General features: G+C 43.4%; 1 protein-coding gene across 4 annotated transcripts in view; it reads left to right on the top strand.

Annotated features, from left to right (window-relative positions):
- wdr20a (WD repeat domain 20a) overlaps positions 1 to 19,942 on the top strand; it is an 84,468-nt gene that overhangs the window by 51,607 nt on the left and 12,919 nt on the right. Inside the window, exon 3 of one of the 4 annotated variants that reach the window (XR_007248310.1) lies at positions 1,897 to 2,022. The exons of 2 other annotated variants lie outside the window; for them this stretch is intronic. Coding sequence is in view for 1 of the 2 variants with exons in the window: in XM_048538233.2 (XP_048394190.1) it covers positions 19,624 to 19,650 (27 nt within the window). In the remaining variant the exon portion in view is untranslated. Of the gene's footprint in view, positions 1 to 1,896; positions 2,023 to 19,552; positions 19,651 to 19,942 lie in introns of those variants that run through there. One more of the 4 variants, XM_048538233.2, reaches the window with a different exon arrangement.

The raw sequence follows: 19,942 nt of genomic DNA, 5'->3' as shown, positions 1-19,942 counted from the left end.
GCTCCACCACCAGCTTCCCAGAAAATCCTCAAAAAATCCTATCCGGCCCAAGGGATTTATCTACCTTCACACCTTCTAGAATTGATAACACCACCTACTTACTAACCTCAACCCTTTCAATTCTAGGAGCCTGTAACTCAGTCTTCTCCTCTACAATAGTCTTCTTTTCCTGAGTGAAAACAGATGATGAGAAATATTTGTTTAGGACCTTTCCGATCTCCACAGGGTCCACGCGCTACTTCCTGCTTCTGTCTTTGACTAGCCCTATTCCTACCCTAGACATCCTCTTATTCCTCACAGACCTATAGAATGCTTTTAGGGTTCTCCTTTATTCTACCTGTTAATATCTGCTCCTGTCCCCTCCTTGCTGCTCTTAACTCTCTCTCTCTTTAAATCCTTCCTAGCTAAGCTGTAACTCTCCATCACCTCATCTGAACCATTTCGTCTCATCGTCGCATAAGCCTCCCTCTTGTGCTTAATAAGAGATACAATTTATTTAGTAAACCACGATTCCCTTACCTTATCACTTCCTCCCTGCCTGACAAGGACATAGCTATCAAGGACATGCAATATCTGTTCCTTAAACCAGCTCCACATTTCAATTGTCCCCATCCCCTACATTTTGCTACCCCATTCTATGCCTCCTAAGTCTTGCCTAATCGCATTATAATTGCCCTTCCCCCATCTATAACTCTTGCCCTGTGGCATGTTCCTATCCCTTTCCATCGCTAAACTCAACATAACCGAATTATGGTCACTCTCTCCAAAGTGCTCACCCATCACTAAAGCAAACACCTGCCTGGTTCATTACCAAGTACCAGATCCAGTGTGGCCTCCCCTCTTGTCGGCCCTTCGACACACTGTCAGGAAACTGTCCTGCACACACTGGACAAAAACTGATCCATCCAATGTGCTGAAGCTATAACAATGTTAGGTCAGTTGAAGTCTCCTATAATGACCACCCTGTTCCTTTCACTCCTGCCCAGAATAGTTTTGCCAATCCTCTCCTCCACATCCCTGGAACTTTGTGGAGGCCTATTTTAAAAAAAACTCCCAGCAGTGTGACCTCTCCTCTTCTGTTTCTGACCTCAGCCCATACCACCTCAGTAGGTGAGTCCTCGTCAAAAGTTCTTTCAGCCACCGTTATATTGTCCCTGACTAACAAAGCCACACCTCCCCCTCTTTTACCACCTTCCCTGATCTTAATGAAAGATCTAAACCCTGGAACCTGCAACATCCATTCATGACCCTGTTCTAGCCATGTCTCTGAAATGGCCACAACATTCTGGACACTCTGGAGGCAGGAAGCATGTATCCGCTGAATGGTGAGTCCAGAACCAGAGGACACGGTTTAAAAATAAGGGGTAGGCCATTTAGAACAGAGTTGAAGAAAAACTTTCACCCAGAGGGTGGTGGATGTACGGAATGCTCTGCCCCAGAAGGCAGTGGAGGCCAACTCTCTTCATAGTATCAAGAAAGAGATGGATAGAGCTCTTAAAAGATAGTGGAATCGAGGGTTTTGGGGATAAGGCAGGAACAAGCAGCCATGATCGTAATGAATGGTGGTGCTGACTCAAAGGGCCGGGTGGCCTTTTCCTGCACCTAAATGTGTATTGAAGTCCCAGGTACCTATCCATGCTGCGCGCTCACCTACTGCAGACCTACCTTCATGAGTGAGTACATACTTTGGGATTCTTTCAGTACTCTGCCATATCAGGTTAGCTGCATTGGTCACCTTGTAACTGAGGCCCGTGCCATTTGTTCACCACGCAAGCAAAGCTGAAATAAGTGGCGTTAAGGCTGCCAACAGCATTCTCTCTCCCCCCCCCCCCACCCGCCAATAACCTGTGAACCAATTGCTTCTCTGTCACAGCAGCTCTTGTTTTTTTTCCACAGAACTGTTCATTGGTGGGCCCAGAGGTCACCCTGATGGAATGGGCACAGAGGCTCTGATCACAAGGGTAGCATGCCTAATGAAATGTGAGGGGTGAGGGCTGCTGGGAAACATTTTGCAAATTTACAGTAAGCTTTATTTATTTTCATTTGAATTATAAACTGTAGGAAGTTGCAGCTTGATGCCTGTATGCCTGCTCACTTAACAAGCTGTGAGCACCTTGTAGATGTTTGAGTCGTCGCGCATGATCATCTGCAATGAGAGCATGTTCCAAATTGCACTCTTGACGATCCATTAATGCCTGGTGGCGGGTTCAAAAGTTCATTCATCCTCCCATAGTGTATCATTTCACGTTTCCTGGCATTAAACTTAATCTGCCATGTGTGTGCTCATTCTACCAGCCTGTCTCAATTATCTTAAAGTCAGTCACTATCCTCTCAGTTCATAATACTTCACAGTTATGTCACCATGCATTTTAAACTTGTGTCCAGCACTCCAAAGTCTAGATTATTTAAGTGCATCCAGAAAAACTTTGGTCCTAGTACCAATCCCTGGGGAATTTTGCTGGTACTTTGTTACATGCCATGAAAGACTTTCACTTCTTTGTTTTCTGTCTCTTGGCTAACTTGATGTTAATGCTGCCCTGGTCCCTTTTGCTCCTTATTATTGGATTCAGTTTTGCTGACAAGCCCATTATTTGATACCTTATCAAGCACCTTTTACATAGGCCAAGTATGCAACATCAATCCCGTTATTCTCATCAACCTTCATTGTTAGTTCATCAAAAAGATCAATCAAAATTGAACCCTAGTTCTGTGTTTGCTCCTTTTTGGAATTCTCAACCTCTGTCACTATTTTTTAATGATCTTTGCATTTATACCCCTGGATCCCTGTGTTCCTACATCTTTTACACATTTAGGCCTAAAGTGTATGGTCCACAGAAAGTTAAAGACTGGGTGTATACCAAAAGATGCACGGTGGGACTTCTTGACGACTCAGATCTGATACCGTGACTACACGGTTACTGCCCGATAACTGGAATCCTCTGAATAAATCCCTAACTTAGAGTCTGAGACTTCGGAGGCCTCCAATTCAATCCTTTTTTTTTCTGGCAAAGTATTAAAACCTATTTTTAATTCTTAGTAAACTATAAAACTAAGGCCCCTGCCCCGATTACACACACTGTCCATGATTGTCACTTTTCTCCCCCGCCCCCTTTCAGAAAGCTGCAACATAGAGGGACTTGGGGGTATAGGGATGGCACAGCCCAGTGATTTCGATTCCAGCCTTGGTCGACAGTGTAGAGCTTGTATGTTTTCCCTGAATCTGTCTGAGTTTCCTTCAGATACTTCAGTTCCCTCCTACAGTCCAGAGATATGCATGTTAGGTGGATTGGCCATGCTAAATTTCCCTGTAATGTCCAGGGACGTGCAATCTAGGTATAGTAGCGTTGTTAAATGTAAGGTTATGTTGATAGGCTTGGGGAGGGGTGAGTCTGGGTGGGATGCCATTCAGAGAGCCTTACATACTCTGGCTGGATGGCTTCTATCTGCACTGTAGGGACTCTCTAATTCTACTTGTGAATGAAACAGAAGCTAGTACACTGGTGCAGCAGGTAATAACGCAGGCTATTTGGAATGTTGACCATTATTTCAAGTGGCTTGGAGTATAACAGTAAGGACGCCTAACTGCAACTGTGCTGGTGAGACCACAACTGGAGTGCTGTGAGCAGTTTTGGTCCCCTTATTTAAGAAAAGATATTATTGGAGGCAGTTCAGAAAAGGTTCACCAGGATGATCCCTGATATGAACGGGTTGTCTTATGAACAATGGCTGAACAGGTTGGGACTCATCACTGGAGTATAGAAGAATAAAGGTGATCTCCTTAAAACCTATAAGATTCTTAAGGAGTGATAATGGGAACTGCAGTTGCTGGAGAATCCAAGATAACAAAGTGTGAAGCTGGGTGAACACAGGCCAAGCAGCATCTCGGGAGCACAAAAGCTGACGTTTCGGGCCTAGACCCTTCACCCTTAAGGAGCTTGACAGGGTAAATGCTGAGAAGATGCTTCCTCTCATGGAAGAATCTAAGACCAAAGGGCAATAAATGCTGGCCTAGCCGGTGATGTCCTCATCCCACAAATGAATGCATTTAAAAAATAGAGTCAGAATAAAAGGATGATTTAAGACAGATGAGGAGGAATGAGTCTTTTAGATGGTCTTACTGCTGAAAGCTGGGCTGATTTGGTAGAATACATGCTTATATTTTAAGGCTGAGTAGATTCTTGATCAGTAGGGTAGATTGAGAGGTACAAGGAAAATGCAGGATAATGGATGTGAGGATAGCTTATTTCTGTTCTTATTTCTAATGGTTTTATGGAAAGGCAATTGGTGTGCTGAACTAGTTGAGGAGTGGTTAGGGTGAAACAGTAAACCACCCTGTTCAGAAGCCTGCAGGTGGAAGAGAGGGGAAGATGTGTTCAGTGGTGACTTCAGGTGTAGTCAAACCTATGGAGTATTTCAAACGTTTCAAATGTTTTTATTTCCGATTCCAGCGCAGCTGTTAAAGAATTTGGGAAAGTGAAAATTCTGATAAGAGGGTTGAAGGTACCATTATTGTGTCCTCAGAATAAGCCTGAGACAGAGTCTTTGCAAATTTAGTCCAATGTTTGGTCTAAGTTAATGAATAAAGAGTGAGTAAAGAAAAAATACTGTTGGCTGTAAAGTAGATACAAATATGTTAGACCAAAATATTGTTTGGTTGTGGTACAGGAGTGAAACAAATGCAAATTTCTCAAGGATATGTTCCAAGTGAACAATTCAGTAGTGTCCTCGTATCAAATTATGCTGGCTGAGAGTCATTATGCTGAGTCCAAATTAAAGATACTGCATACAAGTGAAGGGGTAAAATATTCAAACGGTTTGCTTCAGACCTTGGTCAGACTTTTTGAGAGATGTGGCTACGTTTCGAATAGGTTTGATGTAACTTATGACGTGCGTTATAAGTAAATTTGAATGAAATAGAGAAAGACAATAGGCAGAAAATTACTGCGATCAGAGATAATGGGAACGGCAGATGCTGGAGAATCCAAGAAAAAGAAGTGTGGAGCTGGATGAACACAGCAGGCCAAGCAACATGTCAGGAGCACAAAAGCTGACGTTTCGGGCCTAGACCTTTCATCAGAAGGGTCTAGGCCCGAAACGTCAGCTTTTGTGCTCCTGAGATGCTGCTTGGCCTGCTGTGTTCATCCAGCTCCACACTTTGTTAGCTAGGCAGAAAATTACTTTCGCCTTTTGAGGAAAAGGATAAAGACTGTTAGAAGGATAGCTGAAATGTGTACTAAAGCAATTTGGAGTAGGAAAGTCTTCAGAGTGAGGAGGAAGAGCATAATTTTGTAGCTGTCAGGAACCTAGGTACCGTTTGTTGGCAACAAGTAGGTTATATGATCTTGCTTTTCAGTTGCTAGTCTGAGGAACGGTTTGAACTTGTTTGAAAGGAGATTTTGAAGGCAATGGGTGAATTCATTCATTGTCATCCATATTGGGTCAACCAGAAGAATAGGCAAGAGGCCCTGATTGGTAAGTGTCATGAACTAGATCTCGGGAGTCTAATCTTAGGCTTTTAGCAGAACAATGTGCAAATTGACATCAGGTTACAAAGATTTAAGGAGGTAATAATCTGATTGAAGGAGTAGTGTGGAAAGGGGAACTTCAATTTTATGGGACATTGGCTCCAGTAATGAGGCTGGAAAGAGCTGTGCTATTGGAGTGGTTTGCCACTAAACTGGGCTAGAACAGGGTCCTAGTGGCAATGATAAATATAGTGACCATGAGGCCTTCAAACTAGGCAGAGAATGGGAAATTCTTGGCGTTAGCCTGACCTCGGTCGTTGATAAGATTTTAGAGTCCTTTATTAAGGATGAGATTGCGGAGTGTTTGGTAGTGCATGAAAAATATGGCTCAGTCAAAATGGCCATGCCAAGGAGTTATGTGTCACCAATCTGTTAGAATTTTTTGAGGACTGGCTTGGATAGAAGATTCTTCTGCCAATCAGTCAGTGAGGATGAAGAGGACTTTTCAGGATTGCACCTGGAGAATGAGAGTTCATTAGAGGTCAGTGTTGGGACAACAACTATTCACGACATATCAGCGATCTGGCTGAGGGAACTGAGGGCATTTTTATTTTTTAAGTTTGCAGTTTATCAAAAGTAGGTGGAAGTGCAGGGAGTGTTGAGGAAGTGGGCAGGCTGCTGAAGGATTTGGACAGTCTCTGAGATTGGGCAAAGAAGTGGCAGATGGAATACAATTTGGAAAAGTATGGGATTATGTGCTTTAGTAGAGACACACTGCTTTCTACATTGGGAAAGGCTTTAGAAATCTGAAGGATAAAGAACCTTCAGAGTTCATGATTCTGTCAAGGATGACATGCAGGCTCAGTTGGCAATTAGGCAAATGCAGCGTTAGCATGCATTTCAAGAGGGATAGAAAGTAAGTGCAGGGATGTAGTGCTGAGGCTCAATGCTGAAGTCAGACTGCATTTAGAATGTTAATGGCTTTGGGCCTCGTATCTAAAGAGGAATTTCCTGTCCTTGGTGGAGATTCAGAGGAGGTTTAAAAGAATGATCCTGAAGGATGAATGGGTTTGACACATGAGAGATGTTGAGTAGCCTGGGTCCATTCTGGATGGAGTTTAGATGGTTTGGGTGGGGGTGGTGGTGGTGAATCTGATTGAAACTTACAAAATACTGAGAGGCCTGGATAGAGTGAGTGTGCAGACGATCGAGACTAGGACCCAAGGATACAGCTTCAGAGTGAAGGTATGGTCCTTTAGAAGGTAGACGAGGAGGAATTTCTTTATCTGTGGAACTCATTGCCACAGAACGCTGTAGAAGCCAAGTTGTTGACTCTGTTTGAGACAGTTAGATAGTAGACTATATCAGGGATAGTGACCACAATTATGTTAGTTTAGTATTATTATCGAAAAATACAGAGATAAATCAGGAGTAAATATTTTAAACTGCGGAAAGGCAACTTTTACACAACTGAGAAGTGATTTAGTTGAGATGCACTAGACAGAACTGGTAAAGAATAAATTAGTGGTAAACCAGTGGGTGGCTCTAAGAAGTGAGATCCTTAGGGCAGATGTGTCCTTTCCAAAATAAGAATGGTACTGCCAAATCTAGACGCTCATGGTTGTCCAGAAAAATACAAGGGAAGATTAAACACAAAAAGAAAGCTTATCATAGCTGCAAAAAACTCAACACTGCTGATAGCCAAGAGGAGTAGAGAAAGTACAGGAAACAAGGAAATCAAAGAGTGAGCGTGAAAGAAAATTACCAAACAAGATAAAGGAAGGCCCAAAGATGTTTTGTCAAATTATAAAACGCAAGAGGATATTTAAGGAAAAAGTATGACCTACCAATTGAAGAAGGGAACTTGTGTGAAGACATAGATGATATGGGGAAAAAATTGAAATGAATTTTTTGTCTCCATATTCACAAAGGAAAGGGTGATGTGGATATAGTAATCCAAGAGGAGCAACCTGAAATATTGAACAAAGTAATCATAACGAGAGAGGAGATGTTAGAGGAGTTGGAGTCCTTGAAAGTGGAGCCATCATCAAGGCCAGGTGGATTGTTCCTTAGGATGTTGAAGGAGGTCAGGGAGGAAAAGGCAGATGCTCTAAGGATATTTTACAATCTCCACTAAACACAGGTGAGATGCTGGACGGAAGCAAATGTAGTTTCATTGTTTTTTAAAAAGAGAACGTACAAAGTAAGTGCCAAATAATTATAGGCCAGTTAGTCTTTCTTCTGTGATAGGCACATTGTTAAAATCAGTCATGAAAGGTTGGATACATTCCCGTAAAATGGCATGGACTGGCCAGGGATAATCAGCAGGGTTTTGTTAAGGCCAGATCATGCCTTACAAATTTGATTTGAATTCTTTGAGGAATTAAGGAGGATCAATGAAGGGTGATGCATTGGATGTTCTATAAAACTCTATAAAACTTTGGTTAGACCGCACTTGGAATACTGCGTCCAGTTCTGGGCGCCCTGTTATAGGAAAGATGTGGATGCTTTGGAGAGGGTTCAGAGGAGGTTTACCAGGATGCTGCCTGGACTGGAGGGCTTATCTTATGAAGAGAGGTTGACTGAGCTCGGTCTCTTTTCATTGGAGAAAAGGAGGAGGAGAGGGGACCTAATTGAGGTATACAAGATAATGAGTGGCATAGATAGAGTTGATAGCCAGAGACTATTTCCCAGGGCAGAAATGGCTAGCACGAGGGGTCATAGTTTTAAGCTGGTTGGTGGAAAGTATAGAGGGGATGTCAGAGGCAGGTTCTTTACGCAGAGAGTTGTGAGAGCATGGAATGCGTTGCCAGCAGCAGTTGTGGAAGCAAGGTCATTGGGGTCATTTAAGAGACTGCTGGACATGTATATGGTCACAGAAATTTGAGGGTGCATCCATGAGGATCAATGGTCGGCACAACATTGTGGGCTGAAGGGCCTGTTCTGTGCTGTACTGTTCTATGTTCTATGTTCTATGTTCTCTATGTTATCTACGTGGATATTAGTATGGCATTTGATATGGTCCCATGTGGCATACTAGTCCAAAAAAAAGGCCATGGGATACACAATAATGTGTTGAATCGGATTCAAAGTTGACTTAGTAACAGGAAGCAAAGGTAAATGGTTGATGGCTGCCCTTGCAATTTGAAAGCTGTTTTGAGTGGTGTTCTGCAGGGCTCGGTGTTGGGATCCCTGCTGTCTGTTTTATGTGTTAAAGTAATTGGACTTGAACATGAGGCACAACTGGGAAATTTGCAAACGACACAAAAATTGTCCATGCAATGAATAGTACAGAGGATAGCTATAAGCTGAGAAATGATAAAGATGGTTTGGTGAGTGGGCGGGAAAGTGGCAGGTGGAGTTCAACTGATAACTGAGAGGTAATGCATTTAGGGAGGCTGAACAATAAAAGATAATACACAATAAGGGGAGGTAATGACCTAGTGGCATTATCCCTCTGCTGTTTATCCAGACACCCAGGTAATATTCTGAGGACGTGGGTTTGATTGCTGCTGCAGCAGATGGTGGAATTAAATTCAATAAATATCTGGAAGTAAGAGTATGGTGGTGACAGTGAACCGTTGTTGTTTGGTTTTTCTGACAATCTGGTTGGCTGATATATTTTAGGGAAGGAAACTACTGTCCTTACCCGGTCTGGCCTTCTTACAACTCCAGACCCAAAGCAATGTGGTTGACTCTTAACTGCTCTCTGGGGAAGCTAGAAAACAATAAATGCTGGCCAAGTCAGTGCCACCGTCCTCCTGCAAATGAACTGAGTAAAGGGAATATATGTAGAGAGGTGGATGAAGTAAGAGATCTTGGCTTGCAAGTAGAGGTAGATAAGGTTGTTCAAGAAACACATGGAATGCTGTCCTTTTTTGGCAGAGGTATAGAAACAAAAGTAGTGATATAAAGATGAAATTGTATAAGACATTGGTGAGGCTGAAACTGGAGTATTGTCCGCAGTTCTGATCACCACCTTAGAGGAAGGATGCAATTGTTCTGGAGAGAAGTTTTACTAGAATGTTGCTGGGTCTGGAGAATTGTAGCTACAAGGAGAGATTGAAGAGGATGGGAAGGTTTTCCTTGGAACAGAGAAAGCTGAGGGGTGCCATGATTGAAGTATTCAAAATTGTGAGGGACAGAGTTTGAGTAGACAGGAGGAACCTGTTAACCTTGGCAGAGAGTTCAAAAACCAGGGGTTATAGATTTGATCGAAGTGGCAGAAGGATTAGAGGGGACATTTTTAGGCAGAACTTGTTGGGTGTTCGAAATCACTGCCTGAGTTGGTGGCAGAGGTAGAGATGCTAAACGCGCTCTTTTTTTTTTTCAAAAAAATTATCTGAATCTGCATTTTAAGGGCTGCAAGGCTATGGGTCATGTGCATGAAGATGGAATTAGAAAGGCCATCTGGATGCCTTTGGGTGGTCCAAATGATCCCCGTCCGTGTTCTATCATTTCTGTGGTTCTGTAGATTATTTATTAATAAGGGGATCCAAGGTTATGGGGAGAAGGCAAGAGAATTGGGTTGAGAAACATATCCTCCACGATTGAATAGCAGAGCAGACCTGATGGACCGAATGGCCATCTTTATAGAATTGGGGAATTGTCATTTTTGGGGCAGAGTGAAATTTTTCCTATTATGTGCTGTCTGGACAATTTCAAAAGTTTGTGATTAAGGATATAGTGATTTAACACCTAAAGATTTCTAACTGATCAGAGAGAGTCAGCAGGGATTTGTAAAGGATGGTGTATGCCTCACAGCCTCATGAAATTGCTTTTGAGGGGATGACTAATGTAGAGGGCAGCGTACTGGCCATTTGTTGTTGATATGCATTTTTGAGAGAGCATTTCATGAAGTCCCTCTAGAGGCTGTTAGCATAAGTTAAAGCTCATAGAATTGAAGGCGAAGGAGAGAGAAAACAAGGGTTAATGGGCAGGCACTCTAGTGATCAGGACATGACTAGTGGTATCCCAGTGGATCAGTGTTGGGGCTTCAGTTATTCACTTTTTTAGATCTTTGGGGCTTAAAATGTTTCAAGATTTGTCAAGATGTAAAGGCAGAAATATTGGAAGTTGTAACATTGAAAATATAGTGTGTGTGAAAGCATAGAATTACAAAGTCATTGACGGATGAAGTGAATGGGCAAAACTATATTAAGTACTTGTAAATATAGGGAAATTTAGATCATTCACTCTGGTCCTATAAAGAATGGAACAAGGCACTTTCTAAATAGTGAAAAACTGGAAATAGTGGCGGTCTTAAGAGATTTGGGAATCAGTAAACTCTCATGAACAAGTACAGGAAATAATCAAAAATGTTAACTGGATACTGACGTTTATTTCCGGTGGAATGAATAAATAAATAGGGGTAAAGTCATACTCCAGCTATACAAACCTTGCTTAGTCAAAAAGTACTTTGAGTAATTCTGGGCACCGCACTGAGAATGCAGCATAGTTTTATCAGAATGATAATTGTACACTAAGGTATAATGAAAACAAATACAAAACTTAAAATTATAGGTGAAGAGGAAATCTCTTCATTTTTTTAATATGAAGGGAAACCGAATGGGATAGTTAGAAACCATTTCCACTTTCAAAGCTGTTAATCTGAATTTGATAATACTTCAGATTAACAAAAATTTAAGGATGAAGATTTATGTGGAAATGAGTCATCGACCAACCATGATTTCATTGGTTGACAGGACAAGCTTGAAATGCTAGACTAATTCTTGTGTTTGAGGTTGCTCCAGAAATAGGACTTTACAGTTTATGTTCAGAATTGTTTGCTGTAAACTATTATGCAGGTGCTGGTGAAGAAATGGAATGGATTTCTCAAGGAGGCAGTGAAATTATAAGATTTAGGTATTGTACAAATCAGTAAGACCATAAGAAATAGGAACAGGAGTAGGCTATTTGGCTCCTCAAATCTGCTCACCGTTTAGTAGGATGATAGGTGATTTAACATTCTTCACATCCTTTTTCCTCATAACCCTTGATTCAAGAATGTCTCTCAGCCAATAGTATACAAAGAACTCTGCCCTACAATTCCCTGTGCAAGGAGTTCCAAAGAGAGAGAACCTTCGGAAGAAATTTCTTCTCCTCCTCTCAATCTTAGTACCCTTTTATTCTGAGATTTTACCCTCTGACCCTAGACTCTCCCATGAGAGAGATAGCAGGATAATCTGGGAAATTACAGGCCGGTGACCCTTGCATTAGTGGTAGGAAAGCTATTGGAGAAGATTCTTAGTGACACTATTTACTCATACTTGAAAAAGTATGGACTTGTTAACAGTAGGCAGCATAACTTCGTGTGCAGGAGGTCATGCCTCACAAACTTGATAGAGTTTTTTGAGGTAGTGACAAAGATTATTGATGAGGGCAGAATGGTAGATGTCCGCATGGACTGCAGTAAGGCCTATGATAAGGTCCCTCATGACAGGCTGGTATAGAACATAGAACATAGAACATAGAACATAGAACAGTACAGCACAGAACAGGCCCTTCAGCCCACAATGTTGTGCCGACCATTGATCCTCATGGATGCACCCTCAAATTTCTGTGACCATATGCATGTCCAGCAGTCTCTTAAATGACCCCAATGACCTTGCTTCCACAACTGCTGCTGGCAACGCATTCCATGCTCTCACAACTCTCTGCGTAAAGAACCTGCCTCTGACATCCCCTCTATACTTTCCACCAACCAGCTTAAAACTATGACCCCTCGTGCTAGCCATTTCTGCCCTGGGAAATAGTCTCTGGCTATAGTAGGTGAAGTCACATGATCAGCAGTGCGCTGGTCAGATGGATACAGAACTGAATTGGTCTTGGACAGAATAGCAGTGCGAGGGTGTTTTTATGATTGGAGATCTGATTAATGGTGTTCCTCAAGGATCAATGCTAAGATGCCTGTTACTTGTAAAACAAATATTCATGATCTGGATGAGTGTGTAGTTTATCTGTTCGGATAGTCTGTGGATGACACAGGATTGGAGGAGCTACAGATAGTGTAGAGGATTGGCAGTGGATACAGCAGGATCTAGATAGACTAGAGACTTGAGTGCAGAAATGCCAGATGGAATTTAATCTGACCATTTAGTGGTAGGGTCCTGGGAAGTGCTGCTGAACAAGGACACCTAGAATTGCAGGTTCATGGTTGCTTGAAAGTGGAGGCACAAGTAGACAGGGTAGTGAAGAAGGCATTTGGTATGTTTGTCTTTATTGGTTAGTGCCTTGAGTATAGGAGTTGGGATATTGTATTGCGGCTGTACAAGACATTGGTTAGGCCACTTTTGAAATATCGTGTTCAGTTCTGTTCTCCCTGCTATAGGAAAGATGTTGTTAAACTTAAAAATGTTCAGGAAAGATTTACAAGGATGTTGCGAGAGTTTGAGTAGGGAGAGGATGAATAGACTGGGGCTATTTTCCCTGAAAAGCTGGAGGCTGAGGTATGACCTTGTGGAGATTTATAAAATCATGGGAGGCCTGGATAGGGTGACTAATCAAGGTCTTTGGGGTAGGGGGGAGTCCAAAACTAAAGAACATCGTTTTAAGGTAAGAGTGGAAAGATTGAAAGGGGACCTAAGGCGCAGCAACATCATGCAGAGGGTGGTGCATGTATGGAATGAACTGCCAGAGGAAGTAGGCTGGTACAATTTCTTGTAAATTCGTCCGTGGGATATCGGTGTCACTGGCTGATCAGCATTTGTTGCCTGTCGATAGTTGCCATTGAGAAGGTGGTGGTGAGCTGCCTCGTTGAACCACTGCAGTCCACCTGCTTTGGGTTGACTCTCCAATGCCATTAGGTAAGCAGTTCTGGGATTTCAACCTAGTGACAGCAAAGGAATGGTGATGTATTTCCAAATCAGGATGGTGAGTGGCTTGGAGAGGAACTTGGAGGTGATGGTGTTCCCATCTATCTGCTGCCCTTATCCTTCTAGATGGAAGTGGTCGTAGATTTGGAAGGTGCTGTCTGAGGATCTTTGGAAAATTTCTACAGTACATCTTGTAGCTAGTACACATGCTGCTACTGAATGCCAGTGGTGGATGGAGTGGATACCTGTAGAAGTAGTGCCAATCAAATGGGCTGCCTTGTCTTGGATGGTGGTAAGCTTCTTGAGTGTTATTGGGGTTGCACTCATCCAGGCATGTGGGGATTATTCCATCACCCTCTTGACTTGTGCTTTTCAGGTGGACAGGCTTTGGGGTGTCAGGAGTTGAGTTACTTGCCACAGTATTCCTAGGCTCTGACCTGCTCTTGTAGTCACTGTGTTCATGTGGTAAGTCCAGTTGAGTTTCTGGTCCGTGATAATCCCCAAGATGTTACAATGTTAAAAAGACATCTGGATGGGTACATGAATAGGTACGGTTTAGAGGGATTTGGACCAGATGGGATTTGATTAATTTAGGGTATCTGGCTGGAATGGCCGAGTTGGACTGAAAGGTCTGTTTTGTGCTGTGCAACTCTAATTCTGACTCTTAACGAGGTGATGCATTTTAAAAGGTCTAGTGCAGGAGATAATGTACATTGTATGATAGAACTCTTGGAAGCATTAACAAACTGAGGGATCTAGGCATACAGGTCCATAGTTTCCTGAAAGTGGCAACACAAGTGGATACAGTGGTCAAAAAAGTGTATGGCATGCTAACTTTCATTAGCCAGGGCATAGGTTATAAAAATTGGCACTTCTTGCAACTGAGATAATGGGAACTGCAGATGCTGGAGAATTCCAAGATAATAAAATGTGAGGCTGGATGAACACAGCAGGCCAAGCAGCATCTCAGGAGCACAAAAGCTGACGTTTCGGGCCTAGACCCTTCATCAGAGAGGGGGATGGGGAGAGGGAACTGGAATAAATAGGGAGAGAGGGGGAGGCGGACCGAAGATGGAGAGTAAAGAAGATAGGTGGAGAGAGTGTAGGTGGGGAGGTAGGGAGGGGATAGGTCAGTCCAGGGAAGACGGACAGGTCAAGGAGGTGGGATGAGGTTAGTAGGTAGCTGGGGGTGCGGCTTGGGGTGGGAGGAAGGGATGGGTGAGAGGAAGAACAGGTTAGGGAGGCAGAGACAGGTTGGACTGGTTTTGGGATGCAGTGGGTGGGGGGGAAGAGCTGGGCTGGTTGTGTGGTGCAGTGGGGGGAGGGGACGAACTGGGCTGGTTTAGGGATGCAGTAGGGGAAGGGGAGATTTTGAAACTGGTGAAGTCCACATTGATACCATTAGGCTGCAGGGTTCCCAGGTGGAATATGAGTTGCTGTTCCTGCAACCTTCGGGTGGCATCATTGTGGCACTGCAGGAGGCCCATGATGGACATGTCATCTAGAGAATGGGAGGGGGAGTGGAAATGGTTTGCGGCTGGGAGGTGCAGTTGTTTGTTGCGAACTGAGCGGAGGTGTTCTGCAAAGCGGTCTCCAAGCCTCCGCTTGGTTTCCCCAATGTAGAGGAAGCCGCACCGGGTACAGTGGATGCAGTATACCACATTGGCAGATGTGCAGGTGAGCCTCTGCTTAATGTGGAATGTCATCTTGGGGCCTGGGATAGGGGTGAGGGAGGAGGTGTGGGGGCAAGCGTAGCATTTCCTGCGGTTGCAGGGGAAGGTGCCGGGTGTGGTGGGGTTGGAGGGCAGTGTGGAGCGAACAAGGGAGTCACGGAGAGAGTGGTCTCTCCGGAAAGCAGACAGGGGTGGGGATGGTAAAATGTCTTGGGTGGTGGGGTCGGATTGTAAATGGCGGAAGTGTCGGAGGATGATGCGTTGTATCCGGAGGTTGGTAGGGTGGTGTGTGAGAACGAGGGGGATCCTCTTGGGGCGGTTGTGGGGGGTGGGCGGGGTGTGAGGGTTGTGTTGCGGGAAATATGGGAGACGCGGTCAAGGGCGTTCTCGATCACTGTGGGGGGAAAGTTGCGGTCCTTGAAGAACTTGGACATCTGGGATGTGCGGGAGTGGAATGACTTATCGTGGGAGCAGATGCGGCGGAGGCGGAGGAATTGGGAATAGGGGATGGAATTTTTGCAGGAGGGTGGGTGGGAGGAGGTGTATTCTAGGTAGCTGTGGGAGTCGGTGGGCTTGAAATGGACATCAGCTACAAGCTGGTTGCCTGAGATGGAGACTGAGAGGTCCAGGAAGGTGAGGGATGTGCTGGAGATGGCCCAGGTGAACTGAAGGTTGGGGTGGAAGGTGTTGGTGAAGTGGATGAACTGTTCGAGCTCCTCTGGGGAGCTCCTCTGGGGCCCCCGCCCCCCCCTTATTTATTCCAGTTCCCTCTCCCCATCCCCCTCTCTGATGAAGGGTCTAGGCCCGAAACGTCAGCTTTTGTGCTCCTGAGATGCTGCTTGGCCTGCTGTGTTCATCCAGCCTCTCATTTTATTACTTCTTGCAACTGTATGGTTCTTTTATCCCACATTTAGAATATTGCATACAGTTGTGGCTGCCACACTTGCGGAAGGATGGGAAGGTTTCAGAGAGGGTGCAGAGAAGAATTTATCAGGATGTTGCCTAATTTGGAAAGTATCAGTTATGAAGAGATTGGACAATCTTCGTTTATTTTCATTTGAATGCAGGAGGCTGAGGGGTAACACCGAAGTTTACAAAATTGAGAGGCATGGACAGAATGAATTTTTCCCGGGGTAGAAATATCAATTACTAGGGGACATAGATTTAAAGTATAGCAGGGAAGTTTAAAGGAGATTTGATAGGCCTTTTATTTTTTGACGTACCAGGATGCTAAGTGCCTGGAATGCACGGCCAGAGGAGGAGGTAGATGCAGATAGAATTGCAAGGTTTAACAGGCATTGTGATATGAACAGGCAGGGAATAGATACGGACTGCATAGCGACAAAAGGTTTTTAGTTTAGAAAGGCTTGGTGGGCTGAGGTGCCTGTTTCTGTACTGGCCTGTTCTTTTTGTTACTACCCATTTGTCTGTCCAAGCCACTGTGCTAAACTTCCCAGCCTCCTGCCATTCCAGCTTAAACCCACCCCAACCACAATATCAAATACTTGCCTGAGGGCATCAGTCCTGATCCTGCCCAAATTAATCCATCCAGCTTGTGTTGGTTTTAGCCCCAATCTACCCCCACAATCCCTGGTTCCAATATCCCAGGAATCTGAGTCTTGACCTCTCGCACCATGTCTCCAGCCACGAGTTCACCTGACACAGGAACAAAAACAAAGTTGCTGGAAAAGCTCAGCAAGTCTGGCAGCATCTGTGAAGGAAAAAACAGAGTTAATGTTTTGGGTCCAGTGACCCTTCCTCAAAACTGATAGTGGCCACTAATAGTGACCATCAGTTCTGAGGAAGGGTCACTGGATCCGAAACATTAACTCTGTTTTTTCCTTCACAGATGCTGCTGGACCTGCTGAGCTTTTCCAGCAACTTTGTTTTTGTTCGTGATATACAGCATCCATAGTTCTTGTTTGGTTTTTATTCAACTGACACATCCTGCTATTTCTATCCTGACTAGCACATGGCATCTGAGGTCCTACTTTTCAACTTATTTCCTACGTTTGGCCTTTAGGACGTCAGTCCTTTCTTGTCAACTGTCATCGGTACCAATGTGTACCACAGACACTGGTTGTTCACACTCCTCTTCCAGAATGTCCTGTAGCCTCTCAGATATCCTTGACCCCAGCACCGGAGAAGCAATATAACATTCTGGAATAACCAGGTGTAGAGCTGCATGAACAGGAGATGGATTTGACTGTTGTTGCTTTCCCCTTCGAGGCCATTACCCCTCACCGCCAGTAGCATCCAAAGCAGTATATCCGTTTTGCAGAGGAATGCATAGTCTGCCTAGTCCTCTTACTCTGATAATTTATTCCCTCTCTGCTTGTGGAATTTTAGCCAGACAACGAAGGCCATCAATTGAACCGAGGTGAAGTAGTCATAGTAGCCCAAGCCAAACATAGACACACATGGGCATTCCTAGAGGCATGGTTCTGCACCCACAGTGCAATCAACAAACATACAGAATTGGAACCCATATACAAACCCATATAGATCAAAACCAGAAATGACACCTCTCACCATAACGGACCAGACAGTATAAATTCCAAGTGGAGCAAAACAGCATTACTTCATTGGAGGCTTCACCTGATGATGTCATCTAGTATGGTGACAAAACATCTGAATGAAAATGAGCCAGCTCAGTAAGCAAGTCAACAACCTCAAATTCTAAATCCACCCAGATGAATTGAGACAATATCTGGGTTAATGCAAATAGTTTTAGTATACTCGTGGAATGTGAGCATTGCTGGATATGCCAGCATTTCTTGCAGATCTTATTGCCTTTCAAAAAGTGATGGTAGGCTACTTTCTTGGGCCGCTGCATGTCCGTCTCGTGTAGCTATACCTGCAACACTGTTAGGAAAAGAGTTTCAGGATAATGACCTTGTAACAATGAAGAAACAAGGATATATTTCCAAATCAGAGTGATGAGTGGCTTGGGAAGGAACTTGCAGGTGGTGGTGCTCCATGTATGTGTCCTTCTAGATGGTGGTGGTTGTGGGTTTGGAGGTACTGTCTAAGGAGCTTTGGTGAATTTTTGCACTGCATCTTGGAGATGGTGCGTACTGCTCTTTTTGTGCATTGGTGATTGAGGAATTGCATGTACTTGGATGTGGAGCCAATCATACATATTGTTTTGTCATGAATAATGTCAAGTTTCAGGAGTGTTGTTGGAACCACAGTCATCCAGTCAAGTGGAGAGTATCCCATCACACTTGTGCATGTTCCATGGTGGACAGCCTTTGGGGAGTCAAGAGGCAAGTAAATTGCTGCAGGATTCCTAGCTTCCATTATTTTTAATTTGCCAGAGCAGCATTGTCAAATTGAAACTTTGGATGGCTTAATTGTGTTTGCCTGGGATTATAATGAATGTTCAATCTTACCTTCACGGTCTAATTTTTATTTATAAAAGGATCCTATTGGGCTTCAGGTGACCAGAACTTTTATTCAAAATTAAAATAACATACGTGTTACATTAGATTTGTTAATAAGTCACCAGATTAAACTTAGTTGCAAAGTATCAAGGCAGGAATGAAAATAGTCTTGTTTCCCCCTCTTATAGTGCCAGAGACCCGGTTTCAATTCCAGCCTCAGGTAACTGTCTCTGCGGAGTTTGCACATTCTCCCTGTGTCTGCGTGGGTTTCCTCCGGGTGCTCTGGTTTCCTCCCACAGTCCAAAAATGTGCAGGCTAGGTGGTTCGGCCATGCTAAATTGCCCGTAGTGTTCAGGGATGTGTGGGTTGTAGGGGGATGGGCCTGGGTGTGATGGTGGGCCGAAGGGCCTGTTTCCACACTGTCGGGAATCTTATCTAATCTAATCTAATTTATATTACTTGCATTTTACCAAGTACTGTGTGCCTGGGAGTCTCTTTGCCCCAGAGAAAGCACAATATCATGTGATTCTACAGTCTGACATTGTATTCTCATGCATGTGTTATTGTGAACAAGTACTAGAAAAGGCTATTCAAAGCATGATCTTGCATCACTTCTTGTATCTTAATGACAATGCCTCACATTGGGACCAATATTTTTAGAAAGGAGAATATTTCCTCAGTTGATATATTCATGACCTGAAGTTATGCTTCTTATTTCCAAGAGTATACTGATTTATGAGGGAAAATGTTTGTATATTAAATGTAAAGATAACAGATTTCTAGATTTGACATTTGACATTTGACTGTTCATCATCTGAATTGGTGATATTGGATTTAAAACCTTTGCAAAAATTATTTGCACATTCTACAAATTCCAAATGATTGCAATTGATCAGAAAATGTGAAGAATGGATTCAGCTGCTGTGGGAATTGTGCCTTGGGAACATTGTGTTTTATTATAGTAAACATTGAAGAATAATTATTTTAGTAAGATACAGGCAGAGTAAGCTATCAAGGAGATTTGGTAAAGGTGACCCTTGTTCAAAATTGTGTGGGGCTGGACAAAGAAAGTGGGCTGATCAAGAGCCAGAGGGGATTAATTTGAAGTTAATGGCATTTTTAAAAAAAAAAACAAGCATGAGCAGTGATTAGGATCTGGAATGCATTATGTGGGAGTGTGGTGAAGGTAGATTCAGCCATCGCTTCCAAAAGGGAATTGGATAGTTACTTGAAGAGATTTACAGAGATTTCGGGAAAAGACAGCCGAGTCGACTTCATCGTGGAAATGATGGATCAAATGGCATCCTGTTTTGTAAGCATCCTAAGATCCTAGTTTCTTAATGTTTTAAAATAATCAATGGATCATTGGAGTACTGAAAAATTTGGTCTGGATTTTGCTGTGACTATGTGAGTGGCTTTTATCCTCCATTCTGTGACTATTTCATTCAGACTTATAGTGAGTTTTTTGTAGAGTCTTCATTTGTCCAGATCTGTTTAAATCCTACTTAGAGAGTTCAAATTTATCATGCTGTAAACAAGGTCAACAGCAGTAATGCCTGTCAACAAGTTGGATGTAAGAATTCTCACTAAAACATGTCGATCAC

This window comes from Stegostoma tigrinum, chromosome 10 (genome assembly GCF_030684315.1).
Source record: "Stegostoma tigrinum isolate sSteTig4 chromosome 10, sSteTig4.hap1, whole genome shotgun sequence".
Lineage (NCBI taxonomy): Eukaryota > Metazoa > Chordata > Chondrichthyes > Orectolobiformes > Stegostomatidae > Stegostoma > Stegostoma tigrinum.
This window is presented reverse-complemented; position numbering and strand designations above follow the sequence as displayed.